The following is a 25175-nucleotide window of genomic DNA, read 5'->3' on the forward strand; positions in this document are numbered from 1 at the left end:
TGAAGAAAGAAGACTGAATTAACTACACTTTGAATGTTTCAGATGTAAAAGGTAACATGTTTCTCATTTGGTATGTTAAACCACACACACAAAATAGGAACTAGCGTACAGGTTAGTAAAACTAGCTTTCAAATTTAAAATATATGCAAATCATCTACCTACCTGCTGTAACTTGAAATGATTCTGGACTCTGAGGATGTTCTCCATTTTCAGAGGATTCTTGGCTGAGATTTAAATTGGTTTTCTTTTTAATATGAGCTATTACGAAGAAACTTAATCCAATAAGCACAATCAAAGGACCCATGATTTGAAGAGGCAGGAATCCACAGCCTGAGAGTTCAACATCAGAAGTGCTGGTTTGATTATACTGTAGGCTGTGCCTTCCTGGGCTACATCCAGGAACCCAAATGCCCAGGAAACTAATTAGCACTCCACTAGTTAAAAACAAAAATCCAAAGATAAGAAACTGGGCAACCTGACAGTTCCCTTGACAAAAAATGAGGCTGTACACCTGCTCACCTTGCATCTGTCTCTGACTTAGGTACAGCCTAGCTCTTGATTGTGCCAGTAAGACACAAACTAATCCAACAACAACCACCACAGGCCCAGCAATCTTAAGGGCCCTGTTGCAATCACTGAAGGTTCCAGATGGGCAAGTCTGTAAAATAAAGACTGAAAGCAGAAATCCAGTGCATAGCAATGCAACTCCAAAAACAAAAAGGAAAAAAAACTTCCTATGATGTCCATTATTTCCTTCCCCACCAGGTCTGGGAACAGCAACTGCACACATTACAAAAATGTCTCTTCATGCAAAGGAGAAATATATCGTCTCCTGATAGCGTTCAGAGAGGAAGAAAACTTCTGCAGACCTGTGAACACAAATATATAATTGAAATGAGAGAATATGTAGGTAACTACATTGTGTATTTTTCTTCTGCACTTATTACTCAGCCTATCCAATGGTTCAAAGCCAGTATATCCCCAAACAACTTCATTTTAGAATAAAAGCTTCATGGAAATGGACATGGGTTATAAGACAGATAAAGGGAGATCACTGACTTAATATTTATACCAAAAGCAATTGTAATAGCTCAGTAAATAAAAGAATATTATTAAGGGAACAATTAATAATATTTATCCAATTCTAGTTCAAAATGAGGTCACACTGTGAGGGATGTACCCTTAAAAGAAAAAATCACCAAGTTTCCCTCCAACCTGCAGAAGCCCCTGAGGTAGGGGCTGATGAGACACACTTAGAAAGTCATCAGTATAAGAAAGGGAGACATAATGAGAAGGGAGGGTTGGGAGAAAGTTCGGCCTTTGTGGGCAACTAGGGAGCTGAACATCACACTGAGGATTGGAGCTATCATTCAAGAGAAAGAATTGGGATGGAATGCAGGGGTGGTCCTTCCCCGCTTGCTAGAAGAGAGCTCTGACTGGAGGGAATTTTGCTGGAAAGAGGACATTTACCAATAAAGCTTCAAATGTATTACCTACTTAAAGCATGTGGATTTGTTGCTCCTCCTTCAGCCAGCTGACAGACATGTCAGCTCTTTTCCCTAAAAGTATTTCCTGTCCCAGTATAACTGAAAGAGCTAGGACTTTTCCTTCGGCCTGGGCGCCCCCTGGAGTCATGCCTTTATGGCACCCAATATAGAGCCCTGCCAACCCCTCACCCCCTCAGTTCCTTCCTACCACCGGTGATGGCTAGCTGGAACAACTGTTGCTCTTGCTTTGCAAGCGCGTTTGACAGTGTCCTCTTCACTTTTCTTTCTTAAATAGTTGTAAATAGTTCATTAGTTATTAGTTACAGTTAGTAGGTAGTTGTGACTCTTGGGGGCCCGCCCGATAACATTTCCCCCCAGTTCTGGGGTATGCCCTGGTCTCCAGTGTTCAAACTCTGCGAGGACTGTGGCAAGTTTATGCTGAAGAGTGACTCGCACTCTTCTTGTCTACGGTGCCTTGGGGAGAGGCACCAAAAGGACAAGTGCAGGATCTGCAAGGGTTTTCGCCCTAGGACCCTTAAAAGACAGGGACCAAAGACTCAAGATCCTCCTAATGGAAGCAGCACTTTGACCGCATTCTGACCTGGGATCTGCAGAACCCACGCCGAGCACTTCCATGTCAGTCTGAAGTGCTCTGGCGCCGACAGTGCGCAAGCTGGTGCTGAGCAAGGACTCTAAGGACTCCTGGCACCGCCACGGCGCCGCACATAAGAAACCCTCTGCAGTGTGGCACCGTGCTCAGTGCCACAAAGGAAGAAAAGGCCAGATAGGGGTCGCGCTCCCCCTTTAAAGACCAAGGGACCTGAGGCATCAAAGCACACCTTGAGCCAGGCAGCTTCGTCTCTCCAGCCTTCCAGGATCTCGTCGACTCCTGCCCCATCTGGGGTTCAGTCGAGTCTGAACCCTCAACGGTCCCTGGACTGCCAAGGTCATCACCTCCATCTCCCCTTGACTCCTGAGGCATTTGAGGCACCCAGGGACCTTATACGCCTCACTGCGCCGTCCTCCCAGCAGAGGAGAGACAAGTCACCGATGACTGCATGGCCCAAAGTCCAATTAAGGGATAAACCCAGCAATGATGGCGCGCTGATCCCTATCTCCAGTGCACTTCTCTCTGGCACGGCCCACCCATACGGAGGAGCTGCACTAGTCCCCGACCTCTTGGCACTGCTTTCCAGAGACCCAGATACTGCTCCTCCGTGGTCCTCCTACTCAAAGACCTCGGAATCGGAATCCTATTGGTCAGATAGGACCAGAAGGTCCAGATCCCGCCATGACCACCGCCCTACCCGGTACCATGGTCTCCGCAGTGGCAACCATCTATGCAGTGGCCCTTTTGGACACCCTGGGTGTATCACCAGTGCCAGGGACAGGTCCAGTACCCAAGGTCCAGGTCAGCATCGGTGTCCTCCTTCCTCCTCGCAGGCACCGTTGGGTCCACTGGCAGCACCACCACCGACAGAAGCGCCACCAACACTGCTGTTGTCACCTACAGCTCAGGTGCCGACCTGCCAATCGGTGGCACTGCTGGCGGCCACAGCATTGGTACCACTGGCATCGACGATATCGGCACCGCCGGAATCAACATCTTTGGTGCTGTCTGCTTCGGCACCGATTTTTCGGCCCCCAGCAGCCCTGGCACCACAAGCTCTGGAATACCGCATGCCGCAAGACCCATGGGGCGATGAGAGGTGAGCAGGGCCCGCTGCTAGGCCTCTCCTCCTCATCCTCCCCAGATGAAGTGGTGGCAGGGGCAGTGACGGCCCCAGCCCTGGAGGATATCAGGGTCCTCCAGCAGCTCCTACGTCATGCTGCCCAGAACCTGGGCATACAGGTGGAGGAGGTCATGGAGGAATCCAACCCAGACATCGACATTCTCGCACCCTCTGGTCCCTCCCACATCACCTTGCCCTTAATAAGGATGATTTCAGAGACAACAAAGACCCTATGGCAGACCCCTACATCTCTGGTCCCTACAGCCAAGAGGAATGAGAGGTGGTACTTTGTTCTTTTTAAGGGATACAAACACTTATACACCCACCCACCCCCCGACTCCCTCGTGGTTGATGTGGCCAATAAGCGAGAGTGCCAGGGCTTCCGGGGACCTCCCCTAAAAACATGGAGGCAGTGGTGGAAGAGGGAAAACTGGTCTCCCGAGCTTCCCGGCAGGCGGCATTGGATGCAGCAGATGCAGCCTCATGTAGTATGGCAATGGGGGTTGTAATGAGGAGAGGTTTCTGATTGCAAGTCTCTGGTCTGCCCCATGAGGTCTAACAAACAATCCAGGACCTCCCCTTCGAGGGTTCGGCCCTTTTCGCCGATAAGATGGATAAAAGACTCCATAGTCTAAAAGACTCCAGGGCCACCCTTAGATCTTTGGGCTCCATACACTGGCCACCCAACATAGGCACTTCTGGCCACAAGCTCCCTCTAGGTTCTACCAGCCTCAGAACTGCCAGGACACTCCTTGTAGGAGGAACAGGAGTTGCAGAATGAGGCAACACCCCTCCTCAGGCCAGGGCTCACGCCAGCCCAAGCCAGTGCCTGGCCCCAGACCACCCTTTTGAAGGTGCGGTTGAGGACGGTGCACCAGTACTACAGCTGGATCCAACCTCTCTTAGCTTTTTGTCCCAACTATCCCCTTTCTACTGTGCATGGTCCCGTATCACCTCGGACCACTGGGTGCTCTGCACAGGAGAGAGGGGATATTTCATCGAATTCTGTGCCCTTCCACCCCCCTTCACCATTCTTCTTCCGGGACCCCTCTAATGAGCAACTTCTTATACAGAAAGTGCACTCACTCCTCTTGGTAGGGGCAGTGGAAAAGGTTCCTCAGGAGCAAAGGGGCAAGGGCTTCTACTCTTGGTATTTCCTAATACCAAAAGCCAAGGGTGGTCTCAGGCCCATCTTGGACCTGCGGGAACTCAACAAAGTTCGTCAAGAAACTCAGGTTCTGCATGGTCTCTTTGGCCTCCATTATCCCATCATTGGATCCAGGAAACTGGTATGCCGCCCTCGATTTGAAGGATGAGGACTTTCACAAAGCGGTAATTCCACCCCCTAGAAGATACCTTAGGTTTGTGGTGAACAACAGCCACTATCAGTTTACTGTCCTCTCATTTGGCCTGTCAGCAGCACCTTGGGTGTTTACCAAGTGCATGGCAGTCATTGCGGCATTCCTGCACAAGCAACAGGTAGAGGTGTTCCCATACCTCGACGACTGGCTGATCAAAGGCCACTCCAGACCTCAAGTGGAAGAGCAGGTCAGCTTCATAAGAAGGACGTTCATTGAACTGGGTTTCCTTCTAAACGAGGCCAAATCAACACTGTCCCTGGTGCAGAGGATAGAGTTTATAAGGGCAGTGTTAGACTCAGGGTATACGTCCCAGAAGCCAGATTTCAGTCACTGGGCGATAAATACGGGGCCTCAGGCAGTTCCCCACCACTACAGCAAGGAACTGCCTGAAACTTTTGGGGCATATGGCCGCTTGTACCTACATAGTACAGCATGCCAGACTCAGGCTTCGCCCGCTCCAGTCATGGCTAGTGTCAGTATATCGACCAGCTCAGGATGCTTTGGACAGCACCCATACTAGACTCCCTCCTGTGGTCGCTCAACCCACAGGTAATATGTGCAGTAGTCTCCTTCACCAGCCCCCAGCCATCCCTCTCATTAGAGACAGATTAGTCAGATCTGGGATGGGGGGCACATCTGGGAGACCTCAGGACGCAAGGTCTCTGGTCTCAGGCAGATCTCGCTCTGCATATCAATGTCAGAGAACTGAGAAAGCGGCAAAGAGTCCTGTGGCACCTTATAGACTAACAGATGTTTTGGAGCATTAGCTTTTGTGGGTGAATACCCACTTTGTCGGATGCATGTGAACCGAGAGAACTGAGAGTGGCATGCCAGGCTTTCAGAGTCCATATATCAGGCAGATGTGTATCCGTCCTCACGGACAACACCATGGCGATGTTTTATATCAACAAACAGGAGTGCACCCTCCTCTCCCCTGTGTCAGGAAGTCCTCATGCTGTGGGACTTCTATGTAGCGCACTCAATACACCTGCAAGCATCATATCTTCCTGGGATACAGAACAAGCTGGTGGACAGTCTCAGCCACTCTTTTCATGGCCACGAGTGGTCCCTCTGGCCGGACATAGGCAAGATCAATCTTCCAACAATGGGGCTTTCCCCAAATAGACCTGTTTGCCACACAACGCAACAGGAAGTGTCAGCTATTCTGCTCCTTCCTGAATCACAGCCCAGGCTTGATCGTGGATCCGTTCCTACTTCCATGGAGAGGCCATCTCCTATATGCATTCCTGCCCATCCCTCTCGTTCACAAGGTGCTCCTCAAGATCAACAGGGACCGAGCCCTCGTGATATTGATAGCTCTAGCCTGGCCACGCCAGCACTGGTTCACATCGCTCTTGGAAATGTCCGTGGCAACTCTGATCACCCTACCTAATCACGCAGGATCACGGCTGCCTCCGGCACCCGAACCTTGAGTCACTCCACCTCACAGCATTGAAGCTCCATGTCCAGCTCTGATCAAGTCAGGCAAGTTCTCCTTGGCAGTAGAAAGCCCTCCAGAAGGGCGACATACCTTGCCAAGCGGAGCTAGTACTCCATCTGGTCAGAGCAGCACCATCAGTCTCTGACATTCACCTCGGTGCCATTTATACTGGACTACCTCCTCCATCTTAAGCAGCAGGCACTGTTCCCGTCATCGATAAGGGTTCACTTGGCCGCCATTTCCGCCTTCCATCCAGGTGCAGACGGCTACTCAGTCTTCATGAATCCAATGGTCAGCCGTTTCTTTAAAGGTCTCGACAGACTGCGCCCACAAGTACGACAGCCTATCCTGACTTGGGACCTTAATCTAGTCCTTTCCAGACTTACGGGTCCACCATTTGAACCACTGGTGACATGCTCCCTGCTCTCTCTCTCATACAAGGTGGCGTTTCTGGTGGCGATAACCTCAGGTAGGAAAGTGTTGGAGCTCAGGGCTCTTACATCAGAGCCCCCTTACACTGTATTCCATAAGGACAAGGTTCAGCTCCGACATCACCCGGCTTTTCTCCCTAAGATCGTCTCCCAGTTTCACATCAACCAGGACACCTTCCTCCCAGTGTTCTATCCTAAGCTGCACTCCAGCGGCAGGGAGCAGAGGCTTCACTTACTGAATGTCTGCAGGGCACTAGCCTTCTATATTGAGAGAATGAAGCTGTTCCAAAAGTCTGTCCAGTTATTCATAGCAGTGGCAGATACAATGAAAGGCCTCCCTGTCTCATCGCAACGTATCTTGTCGTGGATCGCATCATGAATTCTTGAGTGTTATGACTTGGCGAAGGTGCCCGCTCCGCCAACCGCCATGCACTCCACCAGGCTCAGGCCTCTTCAGCAGCATTCCTGGCACAAGTCCCCACACAGGAAATCTGCAGGGCAGCAACGTGCTCCTCTATACACACTTTCACAATGCACTATGCGATCACTCGACAGGCCAGAGAGGACGCAGCCTTTGGATGAGCTGTGCTCCAATCAGTATACCTCCTGAACTTTGGCTTGTGAGACACCTGATTGGAATGGACCTGAACAAGCACTCGAAGAAGAAAAAACAGTTACTCACTTTCTCTTAACTGCTGTTCTTCGAGATGTGTTGTTCATATCCATTCCAATATCCACCCTCCTACCCCTCTGTCAGAGCAGTGGGCAAGAAGGAACTGACAGGTTGGGGGGTTGGCAGGGCCCTATATTGGACGCCATAAAGGCACGACTCCAGGGGGCACCCAGGCCGACCCTCCGGACGCTACTAAGGGAAAAATCTGCTGGCTGACATGCACGCGGCGCATACACACCTGATTGGAATGGACGTGAACACATCTCAAAGAACAACAGTTACGAGAAGGTGAGTAACCTTTTTTTCTGATCTGAAAAGTGAGTTTGTAGAGATAGCATGCTGAGGTTGCATGATTATTGATTCAAAAATCAGTGAGAAACGAATTTGCTCAGTTTATAAGTAATTTTAAAAATGTCTTTTCTAACTGTCAGCCCTTCAGACAATTTGGAAACTGAAAATCAAGCTAGGATCTTTCTTGTTCATGAATCAACAATAAATACTTTTCAATTGAAAGAATATTGTTGAAAACAAAGTCCATCTCACTCTCCATTACCTGTATTACCCCTACAGGGCTAAAACAAACAAAAACACACAACTCAGAGTAAATTAATATTTGTCAGTAGAATATGAAAACACAACTGGCAACAACAGGGAGCAAGTCTATTGACTAACTTGCCATTTTTACACAGCTACTTTTAAGAATAATACCACATTTCTGAGGGAATTAAAAAATAGATACAAAGTAACCAGATTACTTATTGTAGGCTGACAAATAATGAGAATTAGAGCAATACAGGACAGAGGCAAGGTAAAATACGTGATAAGCATACGACCAAAGAAAAGCAAAGGGACTGCAGACTTCGAATGTTTCCGACGTAAGGCAACTTCAAGAGAGAAGGGGCTGTTTCTGTAGCTTATTGCACGGAGGAACAAAGTCCAGCAGCTGTCTTGAGATACCAGAAGAAGTAGAAAAATCCAGCTAGCTGCTGTTAATTACACTGGCCAGTTAATTTGTAGACAGTCATTTCGAAGTCTATTAAGTATTGCTTCATGATTCTGAATGTGCTCTACCTCTTTATTAAGAACAGTCTGAGCAACTGTTTGCCACCAATAGGATCCTTGGCTATGTGGAGTGCTTGAGACTTCCCTATGGATAGCACTGGACTTGGGAAAAGCTTTACAGGAAGAGAAATTAGAAGGCATTTTGACAGAACTATAAACTGAAGACCTTGATCCCTTAGTTAGGAGTAGCTTTAGTACAACCTAAGTATTGGTGAAGCTGACCATTACATTGCTGGAGTAATACAAATTGGATTCATTTTTATTAATGATCTTCCTTGATTCTGCTAATCTGCCCTTCCCTAGTAAAACTGTTACTGATAACTGTACCATATGTTGTTTCATGATTATTGTCCAAGAGTCCTGCCGTACCCTATAACGGTGGTGTTTAGAACTAAGATTCTTATGGGTCATAGTAGGGGTTTGGTTTCCACACATTAAGATTCAGAAATCCTTTAAAATGTAATTGTATGAAGAATAGTTAATTATAAAAGGTAAAGATTATGAAGGAAAGATTATTTGAAAACATTTTCTTAGTATGAATTAGCCGAAGAATGGCAGGGCTTGTACTGGAGAAGTTCGGTACCGATTTGCTAGGTCTTGGGAAGAACTTTCTACCTTCAATAACTTAAAACTACAGTACTTTCAGAAACTAACACAGGTAAAAAGCCCCAAACCTTCGTGAAAACCTTTGGCATAATGAAAGAAGACTGTACCACACACACATTGCAAACACACTAAAGAACGTGGTTTCCTCACTGAAATAAGTTATTAGAACTAGTTGAGCAATACACAAAGATATTACCAGGCAAAGTAAAAAGCCAGAAATTGATTCTAGTGAATGGCAATGAAGAAGGACAGGGATCAAAATAATTACAGAAGTCCAGGCAAACTAATAACATCTCCCAGCCCTTTCAACACAGAAATCATTTCCAGCAATCCATTATCTGATACGCTTTTGAAAGCGTCAGCCTTAAATATGAGCAGCTAATTTTAGTTAAAACCAAACCAAACCAGACTCATATAGGAAGGAGTATCAGATGCAACTACAATGTAGAATAACTTTCCTCCATAAAAAATCTCCCCCCCCCAACCCGCCAAATAACCAACTCTCTTCTCTCCCCTCCCTCAAACACTCATAACAATCTAGATTTTACAAATGAAATAATTTTATAAGGCTCAGGTCCGAATCTTCAGTGCTGACTGAGGAGCCCACAGTGCAAGTCCAAGAGAGTTGCAAGAAGTGGCTTTAAGCCACTTTTGCGCTCCTCTAATCTTATATGGGCTATGAAACCACACTGGTCCCACAGTATAACTACTCCAAATTGTGCTGTCTGCCAGCAGCCCGGCGCTGTCCCTTTTCCTAGACATACTCCCTGAGTCTGTTGTAGGGGGATTTGGCCTAGAAGCTTATGTTGGCTTTATGCCCACTGAAGATAGCCCTATTCCAGGGTGATCATCTCATGATAAGCTATATCACTGTACATCAGTGGACAAGTGCAAAGTGGCCCTAACAGAGCCAATAATCTGGGCTAAGTCTAAAGTAACTGAAATGTTCTAAACTTAACCAAAAGAACACCAAGCAAAACATACTTTAAAAGTCTTTTCCTTATGTTACTAAATATTCTGGGGGGAGGGGAAGAGGTCAGCAGTGTCACACACTGTGTTGCTTCCCTAGGTCAAGTTCATTTCACACATCATTGCTTGCATTCCTCTGTTCCTCCCTACAAGTTCCCTGTGTGCCACCCTCCCATCCCCTTTTATTTCAGGGATTCCTTGTTACTCCCACTCCCCCTCCCAATAGGGGCTCTGTCTCCCACTCCCTCCTCGACTCATGGCCAGGGGTATGCATACTCCCCCTCTTCCCAGGGTCTCCGACTCCCTCATTCCCCATGGCAAGGGCTTTGTGTGCCCTGTTATATTAGTTTAGATGGAATATATGGGCTAAAAGTGTTAACATAATCCAGTCACTGTCCAAAATTAAACTGTGTTGGACAAAATTCAGGTTTGGCGTACAGAGACCTCAGCCTGCTTAGTACTACAGCAAACACACCATTCAAAACCCTTTCTTTATCTTTTGATGAAAGGTTAACAAGAAGGCAAAACAGTTAAAGCATTTGATCTATAAAGTATTAAATAAAGCTTCCATTTTAGCAACATGCCTTGCTCTTTATCTGAAGAGACTTTTCAGAAAGAAAAACAAGGGGGTGGGGTTGGGGGACAGAGGAATGCAAGCAAATGGTGTGTGCAATGAACTTGACCTACAGTCTCATAGGTGGTATTAAAGATGGTAGTAATTGTCCTCTTGGGGAAAAGAGAAGAAATTAATAGAGATGGGCTGTTAAATCCAATCCTGTTCCATCCCAAATTGTGTTTGGGACTCAGCTGGAATTGGTAGAAGTGGCAATGTCATCTGGGTTCCCAACTCTGACAGAAGCTATTCCTGGAGATTTTTTTCCCCCAACATGATGTAATGTCATTTTCTTAAAATATCCTATTAAAATCTCCCAGGTTGCTTTCATTAGTCACTGGGAGATCTATGCTGATTCTGGGAGACTCCGGCTGGGAACCGTATCTGGATCCTCCTCTCTGGCCTGGTTAGGTCAGATCTCTCAGGATGACAAAGGCCTGGGGTCCCAGGCAGGGCCAGATTAACTCTCCTGTGGGCTAGGGGCTATTAGATTTTGTGGGGTCCCTGGGGGTTTGGAGTGGGGGAATGGGCTCAGGCAGGGGATTGGGGTGCGGGAGGGGGTGCAGCTCCAGCTGGGAGGTGGGCTCTGGGGTGGGACCGGGGATGGGACAGGGGGTCGGGCTGCAGCAGGAGGTTCGGGCTCTGGGTGGGAGTTTGGGTGCAGGAAGGGGCTCAGGGCTGGGACGGGGTGCAGGATCTGGGAGGGAGTTGGGTGCAGAAGGGGGCTCCGGGCTGGAGTAGGGGTGCAGGAGGGGGTATTGGGTGCCGGCTCCGGCCAGGAGGCGCTTACCTCGGGTGGCTCCTGGTCAACAGTGCAGCAGGGCTAAGGCAGGATCCCTGCATGCCCTGGCTCCACGCTGCTCTGCTCCCCAAGGTGGCCAGCATGACCAGCCCCCAGGCAGAGGGGCCAGGCCACTCTGCGCAGTGCACGCTGTCCATGCCCGCAGGCACCGCCCCTGCAGCTCCCATTGGCTTCGGTACCCAGCCAATGGGAGCTGCGGAGCAGGCACTAGGGGGCGGGGGCAGTGTGCAGAGATTCCCTGAATGCCCCTCGCCTAGGGGCCGCAGGGGCACATCAGCGAGCTGGCACTTATGGCTCTGGCCCCAGGGAGGGCATCGAGGCTCGGGGACCAGTGTCTGGCCTGTGGTGCAGAGACTTGCTGGATGAAAAGAAACATCAGGCTGAGGCCCTGCAGGGCCCCACTTACCTGAGGCCCTGGGCTGCAGCCCTTAAAGCGCCTGCATTAATCTGGCCCTGGTCCCAGGACATGGTGGGTTATAGCCACGATGGTGAACCTTGCTCCATTAGCCAATTTTTCTCCCTAAAATCTTTTTTTAAGGACCCGCAAAAGAGTAGAATAGCCCATTCCTTCTTTGTTTTGTCCACCCACTAGGCTTAGTTTGTGACACATCAATTTTGGTTCACTCCTTTCTGATTCCAAGCTTTTCTTGTTTACCAAGCATGATAATAACAGTCTGAATGATATCAGTATGCCTCTTCATTTAGACTAATTCACTAGTCTGTCTGGCTCCCTTTTGTATCCCCCACCCCCCGTCAACATTTGTTGTCATAATTTATTGTGACGTCTTATGAACTTTCACTTACTTTTTACAGTTGAGCTCACAATTAGGGTAAAGTTGTAGGTCCAGTTATTACAACAGCCTCTATTATTATTTCTCTTTTTTCTGTCTGAATGATAAATCACGCAGAGTGTCAACATGTTAAACCCTATTGGGAGGATGAACAGCGATACTGTTATGCTGGAAGCTGTTAATGGGTGCCATCAATTAGTTTGATCTATAGACAATTACATGGGTGCTTGCAACTGTGTGTAAGCGGGGGAATAGTCCTGCTCTTGTGGGGAACTTTCCTGGCTTCTGCACTACCCCGGTGAAGTGGGCTAGCGAAAGGATCTGAGTCCTCGCTCCCACTTCCTTTACCCAGTGGCCTCCCTGCCCTTGAGGACTCCCCTTCCACTCTCCTGTCTGGCAGAGTCCTCATAACCCCAACAAGGCTGGGCCCAGGATTCCTGGGGGGCTCGACCCCCAACTCTGCTGTGGTCACCTAGGCCAGGAGCTAGGGTGTCCCCACTCCAGGGTACTCTCTCTGCACTGGGCACTTCCCTGACCCACTGACCATTACATACAAGTTAAAGCAAATGCAAGTTATTTAATCAACAATTAATTTTAAAAAGAATAAGGAAAAATGGGAAAGGTTATCACCCTGCTCTGTGGCAGGGAACATCACAAACAGTGTCTCTGGAATGTCAGGGCAGTTCACAGTCTGTTCCTTGTAAGTCCCAGGCCTCCTTCTCAGGCCCTGGCTTTGCTGCAGGGATGCTGTGGGTTGGACACTTGCTCTGGTGGTGGCCACACACTCTCAGGCTCTAACTGGTAGGGCCCTTCTTCCCAGTGTCGCCCCCACCCTGTCAGGGTTATGATCCAAGCCTGGCTTGCAGAGCCTCTTGGCTGAGGTGTCTCCCTGTGCTGGGCCTGCTGCCCAGGGTCCCCCTCGCTCTCCCCAGCTGCTCACCGCACCCAGCTCTGGACTGCTCCAGCCCCAGCTGCACCACTCTGTCTCTGCACTGCTGCTGCTGCTCTGCCTCCAGCTCCCTGGGCTGCTTCTCTGGCCCCTCTGGCTCTGGTTGCTACAGCTCTGCTCCCAGGACAGGTCTGCTCTGCAGGCTGCTTCTGTGACTCTGCTCCTGGCACTGACCTGCTTCCTGGGCTGCTTTTCCGGCCCCTCTGGCTCTGGTTGCTGCAGCTCTCCTCCCAGGGCAAGTCTGCTCTCTCTGGGCTGTGCCTCTAGCTTTGGGGCTGCAGCTCTGCTCCCAGGACAGGGTCTGCTCTCTCTGGGCTGCTTTCCTGGTCCCTCTGGATCTGGCACAGCTCCGCTCCCCAGCTTAGCTTGGGCCCCTGCTTTCTCTTTAGCTGGGCCCCACTCTGTCTGACCCAAGCAATTCCAGCTCACACAGAGGACGGGACCTCCCTGGCCTCCTGACTCCCTGATTAGCCTGCTTGCCCTGTCATTCAGGCTGACCTGGAGCATTGGCCTCTCCCCATTGTTCCTGGGGGCTGTCAGTCTCAGGGTCCTGATTCCCCATCGACCCTTCCCCCTTTTTAGTACTGGGAGCTAGCAACTAAAACACCCCCACTGAATGTTAGTAAGGGGGCAACAGTCCCCTTACATGTGGCTCTGCTAACAGATGCCAGGGGCTCAATATGTCCCCCATTTCACCCCTTCTAGTTTTCGGATTTCCCCCCCCCCAAAAATTAATAGAGTTCTGCCCAGTGATGCCTAGAATATTCCCTGACTTTTTTTAATTGATTGGATGTGGTATTCTAAAGTAATTGTATTACATCCAAAAAGAGAAGCGCCATCAAGTTGAGTATAGAGCCTCACAAGCTTCACCAATAACAAAAATGGCTAACTAACTTTTCAGACAATGCTGTGTCTAACTATTTTTCTGTTGAAGCACATTATATTATCAATTATAGTAGTGGGACAGTAGAATTAGGGAGAAATTTTCAATAAAATAATACTTTATTAATTTCCATCTATTTTTTTCCAGCACAAAATAGAAAATAAAGTGAAGTTAGGACAAAAGGAAACAATTTGAAATGAAAAAAATAATTCTAATTTAGAATCTCTTAAAGACCCCATAAATTTGTTTTGACTACTCCGACACAGTGCCTCCTTCTCCTGCACTAATTTTGCTGTTACATGATTAAGTTGAAACACATACATTTAAAAAGGGAGTTCGTACATATTTTCTTAATTTTTTCAGTACCACAAAAGAAGGAACATTCAGAACAGTCTGTTGTGGCTTTGCAGATCAAAGAACCAGATTCTACGCAGCAAAATCCAGAGGAGGACTAATTTCACTTATGCTACCACCAAACTTTAATGGTAAAAACATTGCATGATTAAGCTCTACTACTTAAGAGTCCCACCAAAAGAGTATTTTAAAAAGAATTATGCCCATAGCTGACTGTGTGCCTGACAGCATTTTCATCAGATCAGATGCCACCAGGTCCATGTGTATGCATAAAACTTTGCTCTCAACATTCTTCTTTGGCTTGAGCGCAACCATGAAAATGTTCAGGCCAAAAACTGTTAAGACAAAATTGGTAGGGTGGGGTGGAAGTAGTTGAGTAACAGGGGAGAGCAGGGTGGATAAAAATCAATGATTAAAAAAAAAATGGATTTTTTTTATTTAAATCAGATTTTTGAGGGGGAAAAACCTATCTAAAGATAAAGATATATTATAGCTCAAAGATATCTCATCATGGAATAAGGATTATAAAATTCTAATGCTATAGTATGAGACAATATAGTCATGTAATGGTTAAGAAAAGTTTTGGAAATGAGTTCCAAAAGTTCAAGAATTAGGGACCCAATCTTATGGGGTCCCAGGAGCTCCTGTATAGATTATTTAGGTTAATCTTTCTGTCTACCCAATGGGACTCAGTGCTCAGTCTGGTCTAGAAGATACCATGGGGGGAGGGATAGCTCAAGTGGTTTGAGCATTGGCCTGTTAAACCCAGGGTTGTGAGTTCAATCCTTGGGGGGGCCATTTAGGGATCTGGGGCAAAAATTGGGGATTGGTCCTGCTTTGAGCAGGGGGTTGGACTAAATGATCTCCTAAGGTCCCTTCCAACCCTGATATTCTATGATCAGAGCTGCTTAATTTTGCAGTTCTCAAACTGTGGATTTGTGTCTCCAGAGATAACATACTTGTTAACATCAAAAATGTGTTTAAACATATAAATAAATAAATAAATAAATATAGAGAGGTGAGAAATAACAGACCTCAACCCTATTAAATTGTCCCTCTGCAAATTTGTGTACAGAGTCAATCCCTTACCTCGCTCTAAAAGTGCAAAGTTTCAAAAAGTTCAACGAATAGAAGATTGTTGGGGGCAGAATAGATCTGGACAAGGAGAAGAAGTCTGGAGATAAATGTGAGAAGGGAGAGACAGGCAGTAGAAACAAAAGTGAAACTGTTTGAGCAGCATATTCCAGAAGTCTTGAGGTCTTTCTGAGCGTAGCCTTCATTGATTTGAGATCTACCATACCATTCTCTTATTAGTAAGGAAAACGTATAATGGCAGCAGGCCATAAAAGAGACCCAGTTTGGGAATATTTTAATGAAGTGCCTCTACCTGTGGGTAAGACAGGCATGTGTGCAAAATGCAAACAGTGCAACAAAGAAATGCAAGGTCTGGCTGTCTGAATGAAACAATATCATGAGAAGTGTTCCTCCTCAGGAGGAAGCTGCATTGTAAATGATGAAAGGAACATGTCTGAACATGCAGGATCTTCAGGTTGGTAAACATTTTTATTTCATGCTTCTTTCTTAAGGACTGCTTGTCTTCCTTTTGGGCTATTCTTGAATTCTTATGTTTGAGCAAAAAATATAGTTGTTACTCTATGGTACTATCATTTTAGATGCAGTTGTGATAAAAAATTAATAGCTGTAATAGGCAGATCTTCCTTTTACAATTTCACCTTTAAAGTAGTACAGAGTGTCAGTGAATGCAATGAGTTATACTAGATGAGCAGTATGGTAATAATAATTAAATAATTGACTTATTTTGTTTAGGAGAATCCATCCTCAACATACAGGATTCTGAAGACTATCCACCTTCAAGATCACCATCATTTTCTATAGTTTCAGAGTTATCTGCCAATGATAGTGTTTCAGTCACATCATGTTTGTCACATAGCCACAGTATATCACCTGTAGCAAAAAGAAGAAAAAAAAATCGCCATCATCCAGAAACCACCATAAATAAGTTTGTGATAAGAACCAGCAGATTACAAAAAGAGGTAATTGATGAAAAAATTGCCCATTTTTTAAATGCAACAAACTCTCCTTTCCATATGATTGAGAACCCACACTTCATTAACATGGTTCAGTCATTAAGACCAGGATACAGTCTACCCAACAGAGCAGATGTTGCAGGCAAATTGCTGGATAAAGTGTATGAAAGAGAAATTGAGCAGTGTGCTAGAGGGTGAAATTGTTAACCTGGGCCTTGATGGGTGGAGCAGTGTCCACAATGATCCCGTTGTATGTGCTTGTATGACAACAGAAGAAGGGAATGTCTTCCTTACAGAAACAATTGATACATCAGGAAATGCACACACAGTAGAATACTTACAAGTAGCAGCAGTAAAAGCTACAACAAACTGTGGAAAAGAAAATTCAAATGTCTAGTACGCAGCTTGGTCACAGACAATGCTGCAAATGTATCCAAGATGAGAAGAAATTATTTAGAAGAGAGTGAAGAGAGTCCCAAGCTAATAACATACGGTTGCAGCGCACATTTGCTGCACCTCCTAGGCAAAGACTTCAGTGTTCCAGAAATAAAGGCTAATGTTGTTGAAATTGCAAAATACTTCCGTAACAACCACTTCGCAGCAGCTGCTCTGAAAAAAGTGGGAGGAACCAAGCTAACTCTCCCACAAGACATGCGATGGAACTCAGTAGTGGACTGTTTTGAGCACTATATCATGAACTGGCCTAATCTGATGACAGTTTGTGAACAAAATCGTGAAAAAATAGATGGCACTGTCACAGCCAAAGTTCTCAACATTGGGCTTAAGAGACATGGTGAACACATGCTGAGTACCCTGAAGCCTATTTCGGTAGCCTTAAACAAAATGCAGGGAAAAATATCTGTTTTATTGCTGACGCTGTTGAAATTTGGAAGGAACTAAGTGAGATCTTAAAAAGAGAAATATGCAAAGATAGATTTAAATTACAAGTATTTAAAAAACGAAAGGGACAAGCACTATCTCCAGCTCATTTTCTTGCAAATATGCTCAGTACTCGGTACCAGGGTCAAACCTTAACTGCTGAAGAAGAGGAGTTGGCTGTGACATGGACATCGAGCAATCATCCCTCCATAATGCCAACTATAATAAACTCAGAGTTAAGGGTGAACTATTCAAGAAATATATGTTTGCTGATGATGTTTTAAAGAAAGTCACACTAGTGACCTGGTGGAAGTCACTTAAGCACTTGGATTCAGAGACTGTTGAAGTGATAATCTCACTTTTAACAGCAGTAACTTCTTCTGCCGGTGTAGAAAGAATATTTTCTTCCTTTAGACAAGGGGTGGGCAAACTACGGCCCGCGGGCTGGATCCGGGCTTTGGATCCAGCCATGGGATTGCCCCCCCGTGGTGCCGCAGGCCCCGCGCTGCTCTCAGAAGCGGCCAGCACCACGTCCCTGGGGCCCCGGGGGGTGGGCAGAGGGCTCCGTGCGTTGCCCTTGCCTCCAGGCACAGCCCCCCACAGCTCCGATTGGCTGGGAACAGGGAACCACAGCCAATGGAAACTTCGGAGGAGGTACCTGGAGGTGTGGCAAGGGCAGCACGCAGAGGCCTGTGCCCCCCCCCACCAGGGGTCGCACAGGGACGTGGTTCCGGACGCTTCCTGGAGCGGCACAGTGTGGGGCCAGGGCAGACAGGGAGCCTGCTCTGGCCCCAGTGCACACTGCTGCCACCCCGGAGCCGCTTTAGGTAAGCGGAGCCGGGCCGGAGCCCGAACCCCTCCTGCACCTCGCCCCCCCCAACTCCCTGCCTGCACCTTGCACCCCTCCTGCACCCCAACTCCCTGTCCTGAGCCCCCTGCCTGCACCTCACACTCCTCCTGCACCCTAACCCCCTGCCGTATCCTGCATCCCATCCCCTGCCGCACCCCAATCTCCTGCCCTGAGCCCCCTGCCACACCCCGTACCCCAACTCCCTACCCTGAGCCCCCGCCACACCCCAGCCCCCTGCCCTGAGCTCCCTCCTGCAGTCCGCATCTCTCCTGCGCCCCTTCCCTGAGCCCCATCATACACCCCGCACCCCTCCTCTTCCCCAGTCCCTTGCCCTAAGCCCATTCCTGCACACTGCACCCCCTCCCACACCCTGCACTCCCTCCCGCACCCCAACCCCCTGCCCTGAGCCCCGCCGCACCCTGCACCCCAACTCCCTGCCCTGAGCCCCCTGCCACACTGCGCACCCCAACTCCCTGCTCTGAGCCCCCTGCCACACCCCACACCCCAACCCCCTGCCCTGAGCTCCCTCCTGCAATCCACATCTCTCCTGCACCCCTTCCCTGAGCCCCCTCCTTCACTTTGCACCCCAACCCCCTTCCCTAAGCCCCCTCATACACCCCGCACCCCTCCTCTGCCCCAGTCCCTTGCCCTGAGCCCATTCCTGCACACCGCACCCCACACACACCCTGCACTCCCTCCCGCACCCCAACCCCCTGCCCTGCATACAATTTCCCCACCCAGATGTGGCCCTAGACCCCAAAAGTTCGCCCACCCCTGCTTTAGACTAATTCATTCCAAACTGAGAAATTGTTTGGGACCTGAAAAAGCAGGAAAGCTTGTTTTTCTTTTCCAGATTGTGAACACAGGGAAATGAAGGTGAAGACAACTGAGTTAGTTGCAGAAGCCAATATTTTAAGTTTCTCATGTTGACCTGGCTGACATAGTTGATTTAATTTTTTAAAAAAATATTTTAACTATTTTAGTTAAAAACAATTTTAACAAAAACAAACCTGATTTTAAAAAACTTGAATGTTTAACTAAATTCAAAAATTCATATGCTTGTTTTGTTAAAATATTATATGTTTGCTGCTGAAGAAAAAAATCCAGAATATGCAAAGTTGTTGTTTTAGTTAAATAAAACAATTTAAATGTCTGTCTGGTGATGTTCTCCTCCTAATACAGCATGGCAAGAAAATCCTCCAGATATTAATGATTAACCTCTGGAATTGGAGATATTTATGCAGTCATTGGGCGGTGAACTATCTGCTTCAGTTACCTTTGGTAAATGAAATAACCAAACAAGCATTCATTTTCTGATATAGCTGTGAAACTAATCTGAAAAGTTTTCAAAATAAATCACTGTTTAAAAATGTATAGTGTGTACCTTCTAAAAATGAAACTTACATTTATCTCTGAGTTGTGAAGAATGTGTATTAAGGTCATAACAACCAACAAGAATGCACTTTTATGTAGAAATCCATGATTAAATCGAGTCTTCCTGACTAGTGATGTAAATCATAATTTAAATCAAATCCACCCTGGAGGAGAGAGAACTGAAAACACAAGTCTGATTGCAACTTTAACTAAGACGATGTTATGACCAGCATTCCCTACACACTAAATACACATACAGTGTTCCCTTTAATAGCTATTTGTGTATGTGTAGAGAGGTTAGCTGGGGCTCGTCTCTCTCTGGTGCAGCGGGGAACCACACCGCCTCACTAAAGAGGTCTTGCGGGGAATTAGTCTGGCCGCAGGAGTCTTCCTCTGAAGCCTTTGTGAGGGTAGAAATAAACACAGTAAGCCCAGGCCCTGGGTCAGGGCTGGGCAATAGTGAGTCAGGCGCTCAGGCCCTCAGGCAGGGGCTGAGCAACAACAGAATATAATAGTAAACCCAGGCCCTTGGCTCCGAAGGGGCTGGGAGTGGGGGAGACTGCCACCCGCAAGTTGGGTGGCAGTGGGGACGCAGGCTCTCCCATTCCACTGCTTCCTAGCCCAGGGCCCTAGCAGCTCCCTGGCTCTGTCCACTCTGCCACCCGCAAGTTGGGTGGCAGCGGGGATGCAGGCCCTCCCATTCCACTGCTTCCTAGCCCGGGGCCCTAGCAGCTCCCTGGCTCTGCCCACTCTGGTTTCCAGAGGGATGGTGGGGAACCATACCGCCTCATTACAGTGTGATTATCGCCACAATAAACAGAGTCACAGGGGCATTAATCCTGACCTATGTCAGTTAACCAGGGACAGGAAATAGAGACCAGTCTCTTAACATCATTCCTGCATGTCACTCAGATTACAACTTTCACATTAGTGCCCATGCATTCAAAGATCATGAGTCACAGCCCAAATCAACATTTTAAAAAATAATAAACTGGTACTTTTTATGCCTGTAGAGTTCACAGTCTCAAACTTTTCTCCATGACCACGAGGGCTAGAAATTTACTTCCTCCTCCCCTGTCTTGAAAGCGGACATTCTCATTAAATCATATGACTTAAGGAGCTGGGACTTTAAAAAACAAAACAAAAAATATCACACAAGTTGACAATACTGCTGTCCTCCTGTTAGCGAATACTTCCCAAGTTAGGGGATCAGCACGGCACAAAAATCTATGCACGCAGACCCAACTGCAGGATTAGTGCTTTAGAGTTTGTGCAGTACTTTGAAAATATGAAGTGCTACATAAATGCAAACTTTAATATGATATTATATATTAGCAATTGAAACCAATTCATTGACACCATGACGATTGGAGATCCTCTATCTGCTGCAGGCTTCATCCACCTTCACAGCTGTTGTAACATTACACAACAGTTTCACCTCCATTGTGCAATTATCCTCCGTCTGCTCTGCCGTTAGGGACTTCTTGGATCACACTTTGTCTGGAACCTCGACCTTGACCGTTCTGCCATGGCTGACCCTAAGGGATTACATGACTCCAGGCAGCATTGCTCTCGGGGTCATTGAGACATGCAAGTCTCTCCACCACTACAAGGTGGTGATCCTCTATCTGTCAAGGATAGCATGGTGACTGTTGTGCACCAGTCTCCCCACTTTAAAAGAAGTCCCACACAGGCATCTTCCAGTTTTTGGGAAAATGACAGTGCACAAGTCAAAAGTCCGGTGGCGATCGGCGAGTGGTGACGGGAACAGGACAGAGAAATCTGGAAGTTCCTAGTCACAGACTGACACACAGGCGGTGTGTGTGTGTGATATAGTTGCCTTGCTCAAGGATTGAGGCAGATAGAGCATCTCGACAGCTGCACCCACGACTGAGCAGTCCTTTTTAGGATCCACTATGCTCACCCCACATGGGGAGGGGGTTAGAAAAGGTACCCTAAAATAGTCTTGCCTCTGTTTTTCCTGGCTGGATAGCCGCATCCAGCGGGATCACCACCTCAGTGGTCGAAAATGTAAGAAACTTTTAAACTTTGGAACTTGGAACATATGTACCCTGATGGACAACTCAAACAGTGACCGACCAGAGTGACATACAGCCATTATTGCTCGTGAATTGAGTCAGTTTAACGTCGATAGTTTCGGACAAAGTAGCAACAGAAGAGCTGATGAAGGACAAAGGAGGATACACCTACTTCTGCAAGGGAAAATCTATAGATGAACCCCGATTGAATGGAGTGGGCTTTGCTATAAAGAACAAGCTCATAAGGTGCCTCTCTAAGGTACCAGTTGGCATCAATGAGCGGTTTAGGACACTCCGATTGAGGCTCACCAAAAATCAACAGGCAACTATTGTGAGCACCTATGCACCAACACTGGATGTCGATGAGAATGTAAAGGAAGATTTTTATTCTCAGTTGGAAACCATTTTATCAGAAACCCCTACAGAAGATAAGATCATCCTTCTGGGGGATTTCAATACATGTGTTGGACGAGACTCAAACCTGTGGAAAGGAACAATCGGGAAAAAGAATTGGCAAAAGCAATTCAAATGGAATTCTGCTCCTGACCAAGCGTGCTGAACATGAACTTATTACAAACACTCTTTTCCGACAAAAGGAAAAGTCCAAGACACCCACGGTCAAAGCACTGACATCTCCTCGACTACATCATAGCTCGTGCCCGAGATCGTAGTGACCTACTTCTCACAAGAGCAATGACAAGTGCTGATGACTGTTGGACTGATCATCACCTTATTCGATCCACAATGAAAATTAAGATCACTCCCAAATGGAGGCTGCAAAATAAGCAGGTCAGGCACAAGTTGAAGGTTCAAGATTTGAAGGACCCTATTAAGTATGACCAAGCAGTCTAAGAAGAACAACTCCCATCAGAGTTTCCGGAAGAAACTGGGGAACATTGGAGTCAGCTGAAAGCAGTAATCATCAATGCCTGTGAGGAAACTATAGGCTACCAAACCAGAAAACATCAGGACTGGTCTGATGAGAATGATGCTGAAATTGAGCAACTCATAAATGAGAAAAGAATGGCATTTCGTGCTTGGCAGAATGACATAAATAGTAATATAAAGAGAGAAGCTGATGCCAGTGTAAAACCAGAGAACTCAGGAACAAATGGTGGACTGAGAAAGCGTAAGAATGCCAACATCTCATGGAAATCCACAGTACATGTGGTTTCTTTATTGCCACCAAGGCTGTTTAGGGGCCAATTTGTCATGGTACGAATCCTCTTCGCTCTAAGGATGGAACCACACTTCTGAAGGACAACGAAGTCATCAATTCTTGCTGGAAAGAACATTTTGAAGATCTCCTTAACTGTAATTCTATGGTTCCAGATGAAGTCCTTGAGCAAATCCCTCAACGACCATTTAGGGTTGAGCTCGGAGACCCTCCCAATTTGTATGAGGTACACAATGCCACCAAACAGATGAAGAACAACAAGGCAGCTGGTCTAGATGGGATCCCCGCTGAAATCTTTAAAAACAGTGGACCAGAGATAATTCGGTAGGTTTACCTGCTTATCCTTAAAATCTGGATAAAGGAGGAGATACTCAGTGAAATGAGGGATGCCCTGATTGTCACCCTCTTCAAGAAAGGGGATAAAGTGGATTGTGGAAACTAACGTGGTATCTCCCTCCTAGCCATTGCAGGTGCGGATCCTTGCAACCCACCTTCTGCCCGTCAGAAAAAATTTTACCGGAATCACAGAATGGTTTCCGACCATGTCGTGGAACTGCGGATATGATCTTCACAGCACAGCAGCTGTAAGAAGAGTGTCAAGAGCAAAACCAACCACTGTACATGGCTTTTATTGATCTAACTAAAGCCTTTGATTCAGTGAATCGCTGGGCCCTCTGGACTGTACTTTCTAAGATTGGATGTCCTGATAAATACATCAAAGTCCTACAATTGATGATAACATGAAAGCAACTGTTTTGAGCAGCACTGGCTCCCAGAGAGAACCTTTCAAAGTACAAACAGGAGTCAAACAGGGCTATATAATCGCTCCAAACATGTTTGCGGTTTTTATTGCCATCATTCCTTACTTAATTGCTGGGAAGTTTACAACTGGTATTTGCAAAAAGAAAAAGGAGTACTTGTGGCACCTTAGAGACTAACCAATTTATTTGAGCATAAGCTTTCGTGAGCTACAGCTCACTTCATCGGATGCCACAAGTACTCCTTTTCTTTTTGCGAATACAGACTAACATAGCTGTTACTCTGACAACTGGTATTGAAATCATTTACAGAATGGATGGAAAGCTGTTCAGGCTTAGCAGGCTGAAAGCCAAGAATAAGATTTCCACAACATCTATTGTGGAACTTCAGTATGCTGATGACAACACAATCTCTGCCCACTCTGAGAAAGATCTTCAAACGATCTTGAATGTGTTTGAAACCAAGACATGCGTAAGCACTGGCACTCTTAATATCAAGAAGACTAAAGTGCTCTATCAGCCCTCTCCAAATGAGGTATTACATGCCCCATCTATAAAAATCAATGGAGTGGCACTGGAGAATGTCCATCATTTCCTCTACCTTGAAAGTCATCTTTCATCCAAGGCAGATATTGATGCAGAAATTCAACATCGCCTGAGCTGTGCCAGTGTAGCTTTTTCTCGTTTACGGCACAGGGTTTTTGAAGATCACAACATTTGAACAGACACCAAGCTTCTTGTTTATGAAGCCATTATTCTCCCAACACTGTTGTATGAGTCCATAACTTGGACAACCTATAGACACCACTTGAAAGTCCTTGAGAGGCACCATCAATGCTGCCTTTGTAAGATTCTGAAAATCAAATGGGAAGACAGGTGCACCAATATTAGTGTTCTGGAAGAGGCAAAGACCACCAGTATTGAGACAATGATCATCTGTCAGCAATTCCGCTGGACTGGTCAAGTTGTCCAGATGCCAGACCATTGCCTCCCAAAACAGGTCCTGCTCTCTCAGCTGAAAGAAGGGTACCGTAACGTGGGTGAACAATGGAAGCGTTACAAGGATTTGCTGAAGGACAACCTAAAAAAGTGTAATATTGACATTGACACTTGGGAGACACTTGCGTAGGATCGCTTAAAATGGAGTGAAGTCCTACGTGATGGTCCCTTGCATTTTGAACTTGCTCACTGACAAGCTGAAGGGGACAAGAAGTGCAGGAGGAAGGAGAGACTGGTTTCCAGTCATGGTCAACAGCCTCCTGCTGAGCCTGAAAACATCTGTCCTCATTGTAATAGAACTTGTGGTTCAAGGATTGGTCTTATTAGCCACCTGAGGACCCATAACTCCCATGGAAGATGATCATACTCGGTAACGAGTGATCTTCCATCATTAGGAATTGTGATCAGAATTGGCACCTCTAATTATTAAAAAAAATAATAATAAAGATTTAAAAAAAATATTTTTCCTTTGTCTGCCTCCTGAGTTTTTAAACCTTTAAATTGCCTGCCCCCAATTTGTGTGTGACTATTCCAGGTTCAAAATTTAACATTAAAAATGCACATAGTGCGAGCCTTCCACTATGGGAAATGCCTTTTATCCTAGCCAGCCACTCTCTCCATACACCTTCCTTATCACTGCTCTATTTTCCTCCCTACCACATCCAGTTTCCTGTCCCACTCATAGATGGATTAAGCTTTTGTGGCGCCTGGGCCAGAGCAAGTGGGGGGCCCTCTCCACCCCTTCTGCTGCAGTCCCCAGGGCCCCTGGGCACAGGCCCTGTTGGCCCGCTGGCTAATCCCCACACTGGTCCCACTCTCATTCTGCTTCTGTAGTCTCCTATAGGTCTCACTTGACCGCTGTGTTTTCCCTCCTTTTCTTCTCAATTTCCCTCTCT

General features: G+C 46.8%; 1 protein-coding gene across 7 annotated transcripts in view; it reads right to left on the reverse strand.

The window, feature by feature from the left end:
- TMEM171 (transmembrane protein 171) overlaps positions 1-25175 on the reverse strand; it is a 72070-nt gene that overhangs the window by 41338 nt on the left and 5557 nt on the right. For 2 of the 7 annotated variants that reach the window (XM_037903041.2, XM_037903042.2), the window contains exon 2: positions 163-869. In XM_037903041.2, coding sequence (XP_037758969.1) covers positions 163-790 — 628 coding nt within the window. In that variant the 5' untranslated portion in view covers positions 791-869. Of the gene's footprint in view, positions 1-162; positions 1588-11982; positions 12179-25175 lie in introns of those variants that run through there. The other 5 variants (XM_043547256.1, XM_007059238.4, XM_043547255.1 and 2 more) reach the window with 5 other exon arrangements.

Source organism: Chelonia mydas, chromosome 5, assembly GCF_015237465.2.
Source record: "Chelonia mydas isolate rCheMyd1 chromosome 5, rCheMyd1.pri.v2, whole genome shotgun sequence".
NCBI lineage: Eukaryota > Metazoa > Chordata > Testudines > Cheloniidae > Chelonia > Chelonia mydas.